This window comes from Plasmodium brasilianum, chromosome 11 (assembly GCF_023973825.1).
Source record: "Plasmodium brasilianum strain Bolivian I chromosome 11, whole genome shotgun sequence".
Classification (NCBI taxonomy): Eukaryota; Apicomplexa; class Aconoidasida; order Haemosporida; family Plasmodiidae; genus Plasmodium; species Plasmodium brasilianum.
This window is the reverse complement of record NC_090124.1, coordinates 1,700,659-1,717,713: the sequence shown is the minus strand read 5'-3', so window position 1 is coordinate 1,717,713 and position 17,055 is coordinate 1,700,659. Positions and strand designations below refer to the sequence as shown.

At 31.6% G+C, this 17,055-nt stretch overlaps 1 protein-coding gene across 1 annotated transcript; it reads left to right on the top strand.

Annotated features, from left to right (window-relative positions):
- Positions 1–3,844: 3,844 nt before the first annotated feature.
- On the top strand, positions 3,845–16,642 carry MKS88_003831 (AP2 domain transcription factor; the record flags this gene model as incomplete). The annotated part of the gene is made up of 1 exon (XM_067216960.1): positions 3,845–16,642. The coding sequence occupies one exon, from the start codon at positions 3,845–3,847 to the stop codon at positions 16,640–16,642; it is 12,798 nt and encodes a 4,265-aa protein (XP_067072642.1).
- Positions 16,643–17,055: the final 413 nt, after the last annotated feature.

The window sequence follows — 17,055 nt, the reverse complement described above, 5'->3', positions numbered from 1 at the left end:
CATATATATATATATATAAATGTATATTAACTGCACGTGCTGCTTACACAATTAAAATATGACATTTTTTTGAATAAATTTTCTCTTTCTCTTTTTTTTTTATTTTTTTAAATTTTTATTAAACAATTATTAAAGCGTTAATTATTTTATGTCATCGTTAGTGCATTTTTTTTTTTTTTTTTTTTACAAACAAAATTTCAGTTTTATTATAAAAATATTTCCACGTTTCCCTTTTTGATCTAATTTGATCTTTGAGAACGGAGATACGCAAAAAATATACAAATACGTATGTGTACACGTTCATGTGTAATTGTGCATACACGAATGTGTACAAATACGTGCATATATATATATTATACACTCCCACATGTATACATGTTTATGTAACACATTTACCATATACATTTTTTTAATTTTTTCCTTTTTTAAAATGCTGCATAAGTAAATATGACATTCCAGAAGAAAATTTTAATAATTTTAATTATTTATTTCAAAATTTTAAATACATTTTCTTCTTCATAATGTAAATTTTACGTATGTTTTTTTGGACCTATGCTATTAAGGTGATTTTTTCTTTTTTATATCTTTTTCTTTTTTTCCTTTTTTCTTTTTTTTTTTTTTGTTAAACATTATTTTAAATTACTCTTTTTATTTAAATACAAATATAAAAAAAAAAAAAAAAAAAAAAAAAAAGATATAAAATAAAATAAAATAATAATAATTCTTCCCCATTATATTTTAACATACATAACTTTTTTATTTGCTCTAGAATGGTACACTGTAATTTATGATTACGTACATATGTATATTTATAGCATATGTATTTTATGTGTTAGCTTACTACACGTGTATGACACTATGTGTATATAAGCATATATATGTATATATATATTTTTTTTTTTTTTTTTTGAGTTCTCGAACTTGAATATTTTGATATTGGTACTGTTTATTAGTAAAAATAAAGGAACCAAGTAATGCAGTATACAACATATATTTGACCTTCATCATCTTTTTCTTTTCTTATTCTTGTGTTTCACGTAAAAATTATATCTTTTTTTACATTTTTTTTATTTGCATGCATGCATATAACAGTGTTATTCCCTATGCTCCAATTTTTTTTTTTTTTCCCAACTACACATAAGAGGTATTATGATAAAAAAGAAAAGGATAGTTTCCTTTTATACAATAAATGAATGTAGCCATATTTGATTTTTTTTTCTCACTCTTCCCTCACCTCATTATTAAAACAGTGTAAAAAAGAAATATTTTTTATAAAAAATCTCTTCATAAGTACCAGTTAAGCCTTTTTTATTTACACTCTCTCCATGATAATTTCCCAATTGTAGTTATATATTTTTGTAATACTTTTCTTTTTTTTTTCTTAATTATAAATGAATATTTTGAAGAATAATAAATAAAAAGGGCTTACTATATTATTATATATAAACATGCACATAATCACGCATATTTACACGTCCATATATGTATATATGTACATGTTGCCTTATTCTTTTCGGATTTGAGTTAATTGTAGTATTTTAAGTTTATATATTATGTGTATTTTTAAATTGTTGTAAGTTCTTTTTTTTTTATTTTTGTATATATGATAACCACATTTTATATTTCGTTTACCAGAATTTTTTTTTACCTGAATATACATATTACATTCTATTCTTATGTATTATTAATAAATAAATAAGATGTAAATTGTATTTTTAAATAAGCTTTAAAATGTTATGTCAAACAGCTTTGAAAAATAAGCATTTATGTACATGCATTTATATATATATGTTTGTTTGTATATTTAGTACAAGACCTGTACCAATATTTATAGAGGTACATTGAGCAAAATAATTGAAAAAAACTTATATTTAAATGTAGACTACTCATGTTAAGTACACAAAAAAAAGTAAATAAATAAATATATATATATATATATATATATATATATATACAAGTACATATATACATATTTATACGGCTCGGATACGGGTGACATAAAAAGATTAGATCCAAACATGGGTCAAGACAAAATTAGCATTATGTTGTATTAAATATATATTCTTCTGCATTTATTTGTACACGAGTGAACCAACAACTATATACATGCTTGCTTGCAAATAAATGTGTATTATGCATGTGAGTATGTATGTGTGTATGTGTATATTTGTATGTATATATGTATGTATGTATGTATGCATGTATGTATGTATGTATATATGAGTTTATTTATTTGTATGTGTATATATATGTACATATTTATTTGTAGATCGGAACTTCACTCGACTGCTTAACTTTTTATATAATGACTCCAGCACGTAATGTTATTTAATCCATTCGAGTATTTATGTATTTTTTACTAAACAGAGATGTTTGTATTTGCATATGTGCGCATATATAATTTTATTTTTAAACTGTTTGTCATAAAAACATATGTATATATGTATATACGTTTATTCGTGTTAATATTTATATAAGCATGTAGTATGACTGTTTTGTGTGTAAAAGGATTTTTTTTTTTTTTTTTTTTTTTCTTCTCTTAATTTAAAGTATTTAAATTAAAACGTTTCTATTTTTAATATATTTTTTTTTTTACATCATTTATTCGTATCATTATATTTGTAAATTTGCTTTAATTATAATTTTCTTGCATTAAGATGTACTTGTATACCACGTAGGTATGCACATTTCTTTTAGGCTATTTTTTGTTGAACTCATGTTTTGTTTTAGAACATGTCTTTATATATATGTATGCGTGAAGAGAAAAAAAAAGAAAAAAATTATTTATATATATTACTTTTAAACAATGTCTTTATTCTTTTAATTTTTTTTGTGAAATGAAAATAAAGGAAGATATAGTATAAGAAAAAAAAAAATAAAAAATAATAGAACAGTAAAAAAATATAATAATAAGACAATAAAAAAATATAACAATAAGACAATAAAATAATAAAACAATATAACAATATAATAATAAAATAATAAAATAATAAAATAATGAAATAATAAAATAATGAAATAATAAAATAATAAAATAATAAAATTTGTAAGTAAAAAAAAAAGGCACAAAACAAATTAAACCGGTAGTATTTTAATAGAAGCGAAGAGGGAATTAGTCAAGAATACAACATGAGTTTGTTCTAATATATGCATATATGTGTGTACACACGTATAGGTATTTATATATACATGGGTATATGCATATCTCCATACACATATGCATACACACTTGTATGTGCCTAAGCGTGTGCAGAAGTACAACGAAACCATTTCTCAACAGTTCGTGTAAGTATCCGTACTTTTCATACGCGAAAAGGGGGAAACTTGCTTTATCGAAAAAGTAAGAATAGGTTTTTTTAATTTTGTTTTGTTTTTTGTTTTTTACTTTGCTTTATTTGTTTTTTATTTTGCTTTATTTGTTTTTTATTTTGCTTTTTTTGTTTTATATTTTGCTTTTTTTGTTTTATATTTTGCTTTTTTTGTTTTTTTAAGAAAACAATACTTTTTGTTAATGTATTATTTAAATTTATGAATATGAAAATTTACAAATTACATATTCAAATATAATGAAAGATGTGAATTGTCCTAATTTTTTTTTTGTAGTTATTTCTTTTCTTTTTTTTTTTTTTCAACTTTTTTAAATTTTGTTAATATTCATAGTGATACATTTGTAAGTAGACCAAACGAGTGAACTTGTAAAAAAAATTAAAAGAAAAGGAAGCTTATATATTAACGATACACGTATGTATATATATATATATATATGTTTGCATGTATGTTCTTCTTCTCGATCAAAAACAAATCAATTTGCATTCAAGTGGAAAAACCAAAAATTTAACGTACAATGGACAAAATTACAAATCTAGAAAATTGCAAATTAAATGATAAAGCAGAGAATTGTAAAAATTATATTGATGAATTAAAAAAAGTGTCTAATATTTTTCAAGGCAAGAATTTAGATTCATTTGATTCCAATTCAACTATTGATGAAAATAAAATTATGAACGCCACTGATACGTGCAACCTGTGTATTGACAAAAATAATGAAAGGAACAGCAAAAGGATGGCAGATATAGAGAAAGATATGAGGGAGGGCACTATCGAGGGAACCAATAATAACAGTAATGCCGATGTTAGCGGAACTGGTAACACAAGCGGTAATAACAAAATTAACATCACCAGAAATAGTTACAATAACTATTGTAGTAATGGATGTAGTAATGGATGTAGTAATGGATGTAGTAATGGATGTAGTAATGGATGTAATAATGGATGTAGTAATGGATGTAATAATGGATGTAATAATGGTAGCACGGGAATGCCATGCTTCGGTAGTTTTATGAAGAACCAGATGATCGAATTTTTAAGTACTCCACTGATTAATGAACGGGATTGTACTTATAATAGTAATGAGATTGAAAAAGGGATAAGAACTAATGAACGAGCTTTGAACGGCAATAATGATGGTAATACACATACATATAATGTTAATGAAGTAAATAAGATAAATTCTATGTGTTTAAATAATATGGCTGATATAAATTTAATGCATAAGAGAGATAATGATAATAGGTTTAACTCGAATGATAAATGTAATGATGGGGATTTATGTAATATGATGAACTGTGTAATGTATAACAACGAAAAGCATTCTAAAAATAGTAAAAGTATTCACTACGATGGGAATCATAATAATGTAGATAATAACAGTACCTTTAATAATAGGGATGCAAACGATTGTGCTATCAGTAATACAAACAATTGTGCGATGTGGGATGCAAACAATGATGATCACTTTAAATTAATAAAGTTATATTTAGAAAAAATAATCGAAAAAAAGGATGATATGAACAGGAAAAATTATACATGTCAGGATAAGGACTTACAATTAAGCGATATGCACATAGATTATGACTGTCTATGTGAACATTTAATGAAGCTCTACTGCATCGAAGGTAGTTGCAGTATTACTGGTGATAATAATAGAGGATATAATTGCTTCCATAATAGTAGCAGAAATTCTTTTTCTGTCATTCCTGTGAATGGTACAAATAACGACACGGGTATAACAAACCCAGGTGATGATAAAATTGTGCAAAATGCGAAAAATGTAGAGGAGTACACAAATGAGGAAGAAAAAAAAGATGATGAGTTATTGAAATGTAAGCGAGAACATAAAGAAAACAGTAAATACAACGAAAGTCAAACATTTCAAAGTAACAGCGAATGTTTGAATACACAAATGAGTGCACCATTTGAAGATGGAAAAGATTTCCTATTTAAAAATATAGCCATAAAAATATACAATTATTTAAGAAATTATAATGCACCATTATTTGAGGAGATAAAGAAAAGGTCCATTTTAAGCGCAGGTAATGGCAACATCGGTAGTAGTAGTACTAGTAACGATGTTATTAGGAATAGACCAACTGGTGGGACTAGCGCCTCAAGTACCGCTTTGAATGGCACTTCGAATGGACAAGTCAGTAAGGATAACTCTATTGATGATCATAATAATAATAATCAAAAGAAGAGAAAGGTTTCTAAGGAAGCTAATATATCTGTGCCACTATTGCTTGTGTATATAGCCAACACATATTGTACATGTGAGTCAAGTAAAAATGGGAATAGTAACACAACTACGAAGAGAAAACTACGTAAAAAGGTGCTTAACGAAATAATGTTTGGTCTTATAAATTCTGATCCTGATAAATATGTAGAACAAATACTATGTAATATTAAAATGTGCTTTATCCAAATACTTGATTATTTAAAAGAGTATACATCTGAATGGGTCTGTAATATTTATAACGACGAGGAATATTTTTACCATTTTAGAAAAATTATTTCGATAGACAGTTCATACATTGATATGAATTCTATTCTTTATTATGCAAAATGTTTTACTAAATTGAAAAAGAAATCATCTAGCGATTTTGTTTCGTGCTACAAGCATTTTTTAAATAAAGGTATAAAAGAAAAGGAAAAGCTACAAGGGTACGAGTTGAAACCGAATAATCTTCTGTCTGATGCGGAAGAGGAAGATGAAGAAGCAGAAGTAGAAGGAGGGGCAGAAGTAGCGACAGAGACAACAGAAAAGAAAACGAAAAGGAAAAGCAGAAAGAGAATGAAAAATAGAAAATATTATGAACAACAAGCACAAAAATGTGCATATAGTGCGAATGTGTGTGAGAAGAACCAATGTGTAAATAGATCTTTAAAAAGAAAACATAGCTTAACTGATGAAGCCATTGCAGAAAACTACACACATAAGCAAATTAAGATAGACACTATTTCTACCGATGTAAACTGTGTAAGCAGCGAAATGCACAATTCAATTATGCATAATAACACAATACAAGATAAAGATATACATAATAATGATATAACTTTGAAGATAAAAAAGGACAAAGGTAAAGAGGAATATAGCATGAATACGGGTGCAAATACAAATAGTATACTGAGCAAAGATAAGGAAAATGATGAAGAAGACAAAATATATTATGCTCCCAGTTACATGAGAACTAGCATTGAGACTGTGATTAATGACAGTGCAAAGATGGATAAGTACGAGCATAATTTCAAGTTGAAGTTGTATAATGAGGATGAATCGGAAGAAGCAGTAATAGTGGACGCAGAGTTAGAAGCAGAGGAAGCACCAGATGTAATACGGTTTGTTGAGAACAAGAAGTGTTACTCGAAAAATGCCCTTTTCAATGATAACAAATTACCAAGGGATATTATAAATAACACAAACATGGATAAGCATTACACATCTCAGGAGGGGAATAGATGTCCTCAAAAATTTGAAGAGATGTGTGCAGAAAATGGTGATAAGAAGGGAGAAGGTCATATAGAATCGTCAGAAATAAAAGAGGAAAAAAAAGATTATTACGTACTTGTTCAAAGTGCTCAAACAGTTGGTGGTCATGAAGAGAAGGAAGGTGAGCAGGAGGAAGATGTACAAGTATCGTGTATGAACAACAAGAACTACTTCGATGAAACTTTTGCTGATAAAGGACTAAACAGTCTAGATGTAAGCACTGATAGAAAGGAAGGACATGTAGGTTGTATTATCAAAGAAAAGGATCTGAGAAATGAAGTAGATGAGAATCATCAAAAATGTAGAGATACTCGTTATGTGGAAGATCAGAGCAGGGATTATTTGAATAAGCATAACAATGTCTTAAGTGAAAATGTTTTATCATATATAAAATATTCCATACATAGTGATGATAAAGGTATAGTGCAAGGGGAGGACTTAGATGCATCAGCTGGAAACCTGTTACAAGTCAGTGGTAAGAAGATTGGAGTGTGTGCTAATTTTGATGGAGAGGAGTATGACTCAGTATATAAAAGCAGTCACTCGTCGAATAATTTAATGCTAAAAGGAAAAAAGAAAGATGAGAATGAGGATGAGGATGAGGATGTTGTGCATGTTAACATGGATGTTAATATTGATGTCGATGTAGATGTCGATGTAGATGCCAATATAAAGGACAGTGTAGATGCCAATGTAAAGGACAGTGTAGATGCCAATGTAAAGGACAGTGTAGATGCCAATGTAAAGGACAATGTAGATGCCAATGTGAAGGACAATGTCAATGGTGAGAAGAATAAGCAGTATACTACTGTTATCACGCTGACTGAAAATAATATTTCGTATTTACTGAGTGAAAAGAAAAAGATGAATATGAAGAATAAGAAAGGGAACAATCCAAACATCGATGAAATTGCTTCAAACGATGAGTTATTAGTGAACAATGAATCTGTCTTGAATATCTCCATCTCGAAGAACATAAATCCAAAGGAGGGAAACATGAACAAAACAAATGCCTTCACTAATGTAGCATCATACATAAAGAACGTGAAAAAAATCAATAAGAGAAGAAGCAGGATTAAATTAATTTATTTAAAAAAAATCATGAACACTTTATTTTGTAGAGATGTATTCACGTACTCCATTATATTTAGTCCTGTATTAATAAAAGTAGGGAAAGGTACATTAGCAATAAAAGGAAATATACTATACAACATAATTTTAAAGTTAAATAATCTTAGAATTGTCGAAATAGAGAATCAAAAAATGAACAGATTAGCTTTATATAAAAACGTTAACATGGGTGGAAATCATGAACACATGAACTATTTACTAAACCAGTTTTTACATCATTGGGTAAGCAGCTACACTAATGGGCGTAAAGGAGTCGAAGAAGTAGGAGTAGACGCAGGTGCACGCAGAAATGGAGACCAATGTGTAGACGACCAAATAAATAGCAAAATGATATATCATATAGCTACCAACTGGATGAATAAGGAACGAACGAATCTGTATAATAATTACAATTGCAACGAACAGGGGAAATATTCTGAGCACGACGACGAACAGGAGATCATTCGAAAGTTCTCTGTTCTGTTGTTAGATGATATAAGGGAAGATATTCTATATAGGAAAATGCATTTATTAAAAGAAAATTTGCACAAAAATAATGAAGACTGTATGTGCATCCGTAATCCCATTATCGATAGTTTTGACAGTTTTGACAGTTTCATTAATTACATTCTTAACAATGATCATCGCTTTTCTTCTTACATGAACCGAATATTCTTGGGTAATGGGAATATGTACGATGGTAGGGCATATACAGAAAATTATGGAAATAAAAATGGTACTACTTATGTTAGAGATAACGACACTGCTTCTAGTATCAACAAGCAACTAGTGGATCTTATCAAGGACATGCTGCTTCAGTATGATGGAAATATGAGCAAGTGTGTGGAACAGAGTATTAGTGCCCACGTAAACGATCATGATGAGGAAGAACTAACTGATAAGAACAATAAAGAGGATAGTGGAATTACCAACAATCAGAGTGATACTCGCAACGAGTGCAACTCAACTACCGATGCACCCAAAAAGGGAAGTAAGAAGGGAAGCGAGGAAGTTAACGCTGAGGGGGTTGATGAACACAATGATGGAGATGATAACGCGAATAACAAAGAATATAGAGGTATTGGTAGTAGTAATGTCGCTAGTAATGGCAGTGGTTATCCTGTTACTGACCGCACTAATGAGAGTAATGCGAATAACACAAGTGATTCCGCTAACATGGCTAATACGAATGTTCTAAATAAGGAAATTTTTTTTAAATTATTAAAAATTTATTTATTGAGTAAGACTTTAAATCTAAGGGAACTGAACTGTAAGAATAATTTCAACGAACAAAATGGTCTGCGAAACAATGCTGAGAGAGGAATTTTCAATAAAGGTGATATGCTAAATGATAGTCTAGAAGATCCAGTCGATAACCTACACGTTAGCAGTAATTGCACATGCGAAAGTAGCTGGAAATGTAGCAATAATAATAACACATATCTTGGTTATGTATTGAATAACTCGAAGGATTACTACAACTTGCCTTACACCTATGACCATTATCACACAAATTGCAAAAACATTCTAAACAATTATTTGTTTAAAAATATTTATTTGAACTCAAATATAACTAGCACGTTTAATCTAACACATAATAGATCCTTTCCATTAAATGAGGAAAATAAAGATTATCGTGGAGCAATGAACTATAATGGAAATAATTTCTTATCTTCTTTGAATCCATGGAATGATATGAAGCATCTATATCAAGGTTTTGGTAAAAACGCAAATAAATGCACGCATCATATTAGCGACTACAACAGTAGTAGCGTTGGTAATAGTGGTAAGGAGAAGATACCCTTCTCAGATGTGAACCCTAGTCAGATAGCTAGTTTCTTCTTAACAGAGCATAATACAGGGAAAGACGGCAGTTGTAGTAGTAAAGAAAGTACAAAATTAAATACATTAAATGTCTATAACATTATTAAGCCAAAAAACAATAATGATGTTAATAAAGAACACGCTGATAATAACAGTGCTTTCAGTCCGTATGAAATAAACGTTAAAATGAATATTTTAAATATACTTAGGAACAAAAGTTTACATCAAGGAAATTTGTATTACGACAAAATGATACATGAAGTGAAGCCCCTTGAGGAGAGTAATCGTAGTGCCGAGTTGAACCATGTTCTGGGGGGAGATGGGAATGCATCCAGTGTTAGTGGAGCATACGTAAATGGCATTGACCAGGGTGCTGTGCACTTGGACAGTTGTACCAGAGGAAATAACAGCGGTAATAGCAGAGGTAATGGAAGCGACAATTACAGTGGAAATAGCACTAATTGTGCATGTTACAGATATAAGAACCTACTAAATAGCGAAATAAGCAAAAGTGTTTCAAAGAACTACACAAATATGAAAAATGGAAGTAACACAGATAAGAAGAACCACAAGGATATTCAAGAACACCTTATAGAGGAGTCCCTACGAAATAATAATAGCCTGTTTGTTGACCTAAAATGCCCATATGGTAATATAATAGACGATGATTCGAAGAACTGCGATTACCTGTACAGCTGTAACAATGGTGATATTGGCACTGGGCGCTCTATTAGCGCAGGTACAGTCAACAGTACAGTCAACGATACAGTCAACGGTACAGTTGGCGGTACAGTCAACGGTACAATCAGCGATACAGCCAGCGGTAGTAGCAACACCGTTTTAATGCTGTCGTATTTGTATGGGCTATTAGAGAAGAGCAAGAACGGGGAAACTACAATTGACAAGTCAATAGCCGATGTGTATAACCATTTATATAAATACTTTTCCAAATGTAATAATAGTGGTTTATTACACAAGTTTATGAAGGGGGTGGAGGACCATCATACAGGTAGAACCATTAATGAGGCCATTTGCACTGGTGGTGATGAAAACTCAAATGCAAAAGGGTTCATGGACAGTTGTAGGTTTTATGAGGGGGATATATACGTGCTTAATAATGGAAGTGGTAGCGGTAGTAGTAATAGTGGTAATGGTAATGGTGGAGCCAAGTCGAAAAGGGAGCATGGGAATTTGACGGATGATACAAATAGATATTGCGACTATTTATATAATGATAAGAATAATAGTAACTATAATGATTTTATTTATAATGAGAATTTAAGAAACGAAAAGAATTATGATTTAAATGATGAAGAACAACCTAAGAGTGAGAGTAACATGATATATCATGAGAATAACAAAAGGTGTAAAGTGAACGAAAACAAAATAAAGAATTGCTTGTCCACGTTGTACAATTCTATCTTGTATAAATCAGGTTTCTACCCAGGAGAAGGTTCGGTCATCAGTGCTGGTATCATTAGTGCAAGTGATGCAGGGAATAATGGAGGTGGGTTAGTAGGATTGGACAATGATAGCACACACATTGGCAGTAACACTAACATTAACATTAACATTAACATTAATGGTAATAGCAGTAATAACAATAGCAGCAACGATAACAGCAATAGTAATAATAATAGCAACATCAACAAATTTATGAGCCCTCGAAGGAGCAGCAATCTATGCGAGTACTTGTCAAACTTTACGTACTCTAACATGAATGAAACGAACAACGAAAATGTCAATCACATCGATGAGCTAGGAAAATTCTTGCTCGTTAGAGGTGAACCCAGTAATAGTGGAAATGACGACTGTGTCAATGGAGATGGAAATGGAAGTGGAAGTGCAAATGGAAGTGCAAATGGACGTGGTAATAACAGCCGAAGTAGTAAGCGTAACGGTAATCGCAGTGGAAACCGTAGTGGAAACCTCAACAGCAGCAGTGAAAGAAAGATGAACACCTACAAGAACATTGGTGAAAATCCCGCAAGAAGGAGATCGAATCATTATGATATTAATTTTAATCATTCGTCTTCACTCTTTTTAAACAAGGGGTTGAATAGTTCGTTGGAATTATTTAACGATGGAAACTGCAATGAGGGCAACAATTGCAATGGATGCGATAACTGCAGTGGATGCAGTGGTTACAATGATTGTAATGACGATATGATGTTACATAGATACTTGACTAGAAGGAGAAGAGGAGCAATGGGGGATTTTACAGACAAGTTAGGTGCAGAAGAAAGGAGAGGGAAAAAAAAAGATAAGCGTAGATTGATGCAAAGTAGAGGGTGCAGTGAAAACATGCAAGATAATTATCATGATAATGACATTGATAATAATAATAATAATAATAGCAATGGAAATAGAAATGGAAATGGAAATGGAAATGGCTATGGAAACGATAATAATAATGAAGAAGGGGAGGAAGATGAGGAGGTGGGCGAAGAGGAAAATGATGAAGATGAAAGACAAAATAGTATTAACTTTCTTAAATTAGAAGATAAAGAAAAAAATTATCATCTTATAAACAATTTTTACAATGATGGTAAAAAAAAATTAGACCTCAAGAACATGTATTTAAATGGTAATACAAGAAACAGTAATTCATCATACAACAATATGGTTACATGTAACAAAAATAAAGATTTAAAAAATGATCATAATGAAGGAAATTTATGTAATATATATTCATCCAAGTTAAGAGTTAAAGATGAAAGAAATAAGAACGTTAACTTTTATTTAAATAATTTTACTGTAGAATATGGTAGAGGAAGAAGGAACAAAATGGTTAACCAGAATTACGTTAACAATTATGAAGTTGAAAGGAAAAATTATGGAAAAAGAGATATGTCGACCCTCAATGGAGGTCCTACTAGTACTAGTGCTTCTGTTGATGTAAATAATACTAAGTCCTCCTCTATGCCCGATGCAAATGGTAAAATGAATAATTGTGTCACATTTATTACGAGCGGTAGAAACAGTAGCAAGGATAAGATAAAACTAAACAAAGATGGATCTCCCACACCGATGGGTAAGGCTAACAGTAGTGCGACTGGTGGTGGTACTACTATCGGTGCAGCTTCTTCTGGAGGTAATACCTCCAAAGGGGTGGGTACTAGAAGAGTAAATGCAAAAGTCAAGAATAATAACGATGTAGTTGGTGCTAATGAAAATTACGAATTTAAATTTTCTGCTTCAGAGCTGAAACCACAAAGAGGAGTTTACTTTGATAGATCCCAAAAGGCATGGATTGGTAGCTGGTATGAAGAAGGAAAACAGATAAAGAGAAGATTTAAAATAAAATATTATGGATGGGATGAGGCAAGGAATTTAGCCACCAAGGCTAGGTTTGCCTTTGAAAACAGAACAAAAAATTTGAAGAACAGCAAGAAGAGAAGCAGTGCAGGAGCGAACAACACAGCGAGTGGAAGCGGCGGAAGTAGTGGCAATGGAAATGGAAACAATCATTGTTTGAATGAAGAAGGCATGGGTGATACTATCCTTGACGAAAACAGTACAAATATAAACAAAACCAATGCAGTCTCTAATTACACTGTAGGTGCACGTATGAATAGTCAATGTGCAAGTAGTGGCAGCAGAAATAATTATAATGAGGTAGATGTTTCTAAAAATTATAATGAAAATTACGAGAACAATACTGTTTATAATGAAGGGGGTGTAGTAAACAGAAGAATTTCTTCGAGAAGGGGTACTACACTCAGAAGTACGAGCGAACATGTAGATGATTCTAATGAAGCCCCCATTCAAAAGAGGGATGGAAGGAGAAATGTATACAATAGCAATTGCAACATCAATGGTAGGAATTCCAAAGTACCCGAGAACAATAACTATGAACGGAGGAGCGGCATGGTAGAAGAGGGGAAGCACAGGCTCAATAACAGCTCCTGTCGCGCCAGTAATGATAACAGTAACAACACTAACAGTGGTAATAATAGCAATAATAGTAACAACAGCGGCAATAGTAGCGGTACTAATAATATTACGTCGATGGAAAAAAGGAACGGGAAAAATAATAAGTATGCAGACAGCATGAATTATAGTAGTAACGTTGATGGTTTGTGCATATTTGACGGTGCTACGAAGGAGAAGAAGTTGAACGAAACAAACCAGAATAGAGATGATTTCGATTATGAAAACGTTGTGTATGATGAATATACTTATGGAAAAGGTGGAAATTATCCTTACAAAAATGAATCCAGCTGTGATGGTTATTCTGCTATTTCTCGTCGTCTTGGTGGTGCTAATAGTAGTAGTAACACCAATGACAAGGGGCAAGATGCAGCCCATTTTGGGGAGTGGAACAGCTTGCAGTCAGCGAAAGGAAGTTTTTCTAAAGAGGAATACATTAATAGAACTAGTGGTAACAATAATGCGAACAGCACTGGTAACAGCATTGGTAGTAAAGGCATAGCATCCATCAGGTTTGAAGATATATCAAGGGATAATTACGGCAGTGTTGATATAACTGATGGTAGAGTTAGGATGAAGAACCAAAATCAGGGTGGTAACAAACACTATGACGAATATTACGGGAAAAATGTTTTGGAAGAAAATACATTGGAGGAGGAGTATGAGCATGGGGATCTAAAAAATAGGAGGAGCAATTATAGCGGCAGTGTAGACCTAAATTATGACTACTGTAACGGAGTGAACAGCTCTGACAGAAGCGGTAATATAGGAAGCAATGGAGGTAATAACAGTTTCGGTAGTGGAAGGAAAGAGAAAAGTAAAGATAACAATAGCGATGTGAGTAATGTAGATAGCAAGACACGGAATGTATATTTAAAATATCCTAATCCTAAAAGTATGGATACAGTTATAACGTATGCTAAGTCAAATACTAAAAGAGCTTGTGACAGTAGTCTACTTGATAACTCAGTTATATTACCTCAAGGTGTTTTTTATCAAGATTCGAAAAAAGCATTCTGTGCTAATTGGTATTCGAATGGAAAACAAGAAAAAAGGTATTTCTCTATCAACAAGTTTGGTGAAGAGAGAGCTCGAAATCTGGCCATTGCCGCGAGGAAGAAATTTGAACACGTGTATAAAAAGAACAACAATGCGAATGCTAACGTGAATACTAATGTAAATGTTAGTGGTAATGCCAATGTGAAGGACTTATCATCTACTTGTGCCATTACGAAGAGCGAGTCAATCAAAGATAGTGCATATATTGATTCATTCAATGTAGACGAATTCCATGGAAAAAGTAAAACGGTACATTCAAACTATCAGAGTCATTATCACAATAATAGCAATTTAAATGTAGATGATAAAAAGGGTAGTAGTACGAAGAAAAACAGTAGTACTTACAGTAATGATAACTCCAGCGGTAGTGTTAGCGGTAACAAGGGCAGTAGCGTCAGCGGCAGAGCTGTGGAGGCGCACCCTATGATCAACAATGCAGATATGCGCTTCTCATCGAACGTGTGTTGTACGAGCGTAGATAACAATAATGGTAGTAGCAATGTAAGTCACTCTACGTTTAATGAAATTAACAAGAATAATGATAATGTACATAATAATAATAGCAGCAATACATATAACAACAATAGCAGTGGTGTATATAATAGCTGCAATGTAATAACCATCGACAGAAATGTAGAAGATGATCATATGAACGCAACGAGTGAGGGTGTACCTGACATCCGTAACTATGCAAATGATAACAATACATATGTAAATAATACGCACTCAAATAATACGAACGCAAATAATACGAACGCAAATAATACGCACGCAAATAATCCTCTTTTAGGTAATGCACATGATAGTAACGGACATGATAACAATGCTACTACCGATATGATAAATAGCAGTATAAAAAATCTCGTCCATAGTATGAAAAAGTGTTCGGACAATATGAGTGAGCATAATGAGTGTATGGAGAAGGATGATAAGGAAAGAAGCAGCAGAAACGTTCATGTTGACGATGGAAATGATGATGATACAAATGATGATGATGCAAACGACGATGATGCAGTTGACGATGATGCCAATGATGTTAACGTGGATGATGTAAATGTAGGTATGAACGTAGATGCAAATGTTGATGGAAGCAGACTTTGTAACGGTGAGGAAATTATAGGAGGTAAAGGAATACCAGTAAACATTCTAAATAGCAAACGAAGTAATATATTTATAAATAAAAATGATATGACTGTCCCTGCCAATGGTAACAGTGGTAATAATGAAAACGATGGTTACAACGATAACAGTACTTACGATCATAACAACGATAACAATGATAAGGATCATAACAATGATAAGGATCATAACAATGATAAGGATCATAACAACGTTTACAACGATAACAACGATTACGACTACAACTGCAACGATGGTAATAACATTGACATTTTTAAAATGTCGAATCAAGAGAGTAATATACATTTATATATACCTGCCTTAAATGAAAAAGTAAATAAAGAAACTATGGCAGATGAAGAGATTAATATGTCATTGTCCTCACCTAGTACCACATTTGAACATAAAGTAAAGGACTATCCTTCTTCTCTTGACTTGTTTAATAATAAAGGGAGTCAAAAAAATGGAATAAATAAAAATGTGAGAAAAGAAATAGATGATGTTAGTATTTATAACAAACTAGATAAAACAAGTTCTACACCTGCAGGAGTTTACATGATAAGAATTAATGGTATTGTTCAAGCTTGGCGGGCGGAATGGAGAAGCCCTAGTGGATGTAAACGAACAAAAAATTTTGGTATTAATACGTATGGAAGTAGCTTAAGTAAAAAGTTAGCTATTGAGATGAGAGCAAGGATGACAGGCGAGTGTTTAGTTTCAGATGACGGCACCATTTTCGACTACACAAACAAGAAGGGTTCCAAGAACAGTTAAGGATAAGCAAGATTTTCATAAGGGGGAAGGGCAAGTAGACGTACATATATATATACATCTGTGTGCATGTGTTCGTATGTTCATAAGTTCATATGTTCATATGTTCATATGTTCATATGTTCATATGTTCATACGTTCATATGTTCATACGTTCATACGTTCATATGTTCATACGTTCATATGTTCATATGTTCATATGTTCATACGTTCATATGTTCATATGTTCATACGTTCATATGTTCATACGTTCATACGTTCATATGTTCATACGTTCATATGTTCATATGTTCATACGTTCATGCCTTCATGCGCATAAGCGTTTGTTTATATGTGTGAGTGTGTGTTTTTGTTTGTTTTTTTTTTCCTCATGAGCATTTATGTCATTAATAAAAGGGTGAAGTGTTGACAATATC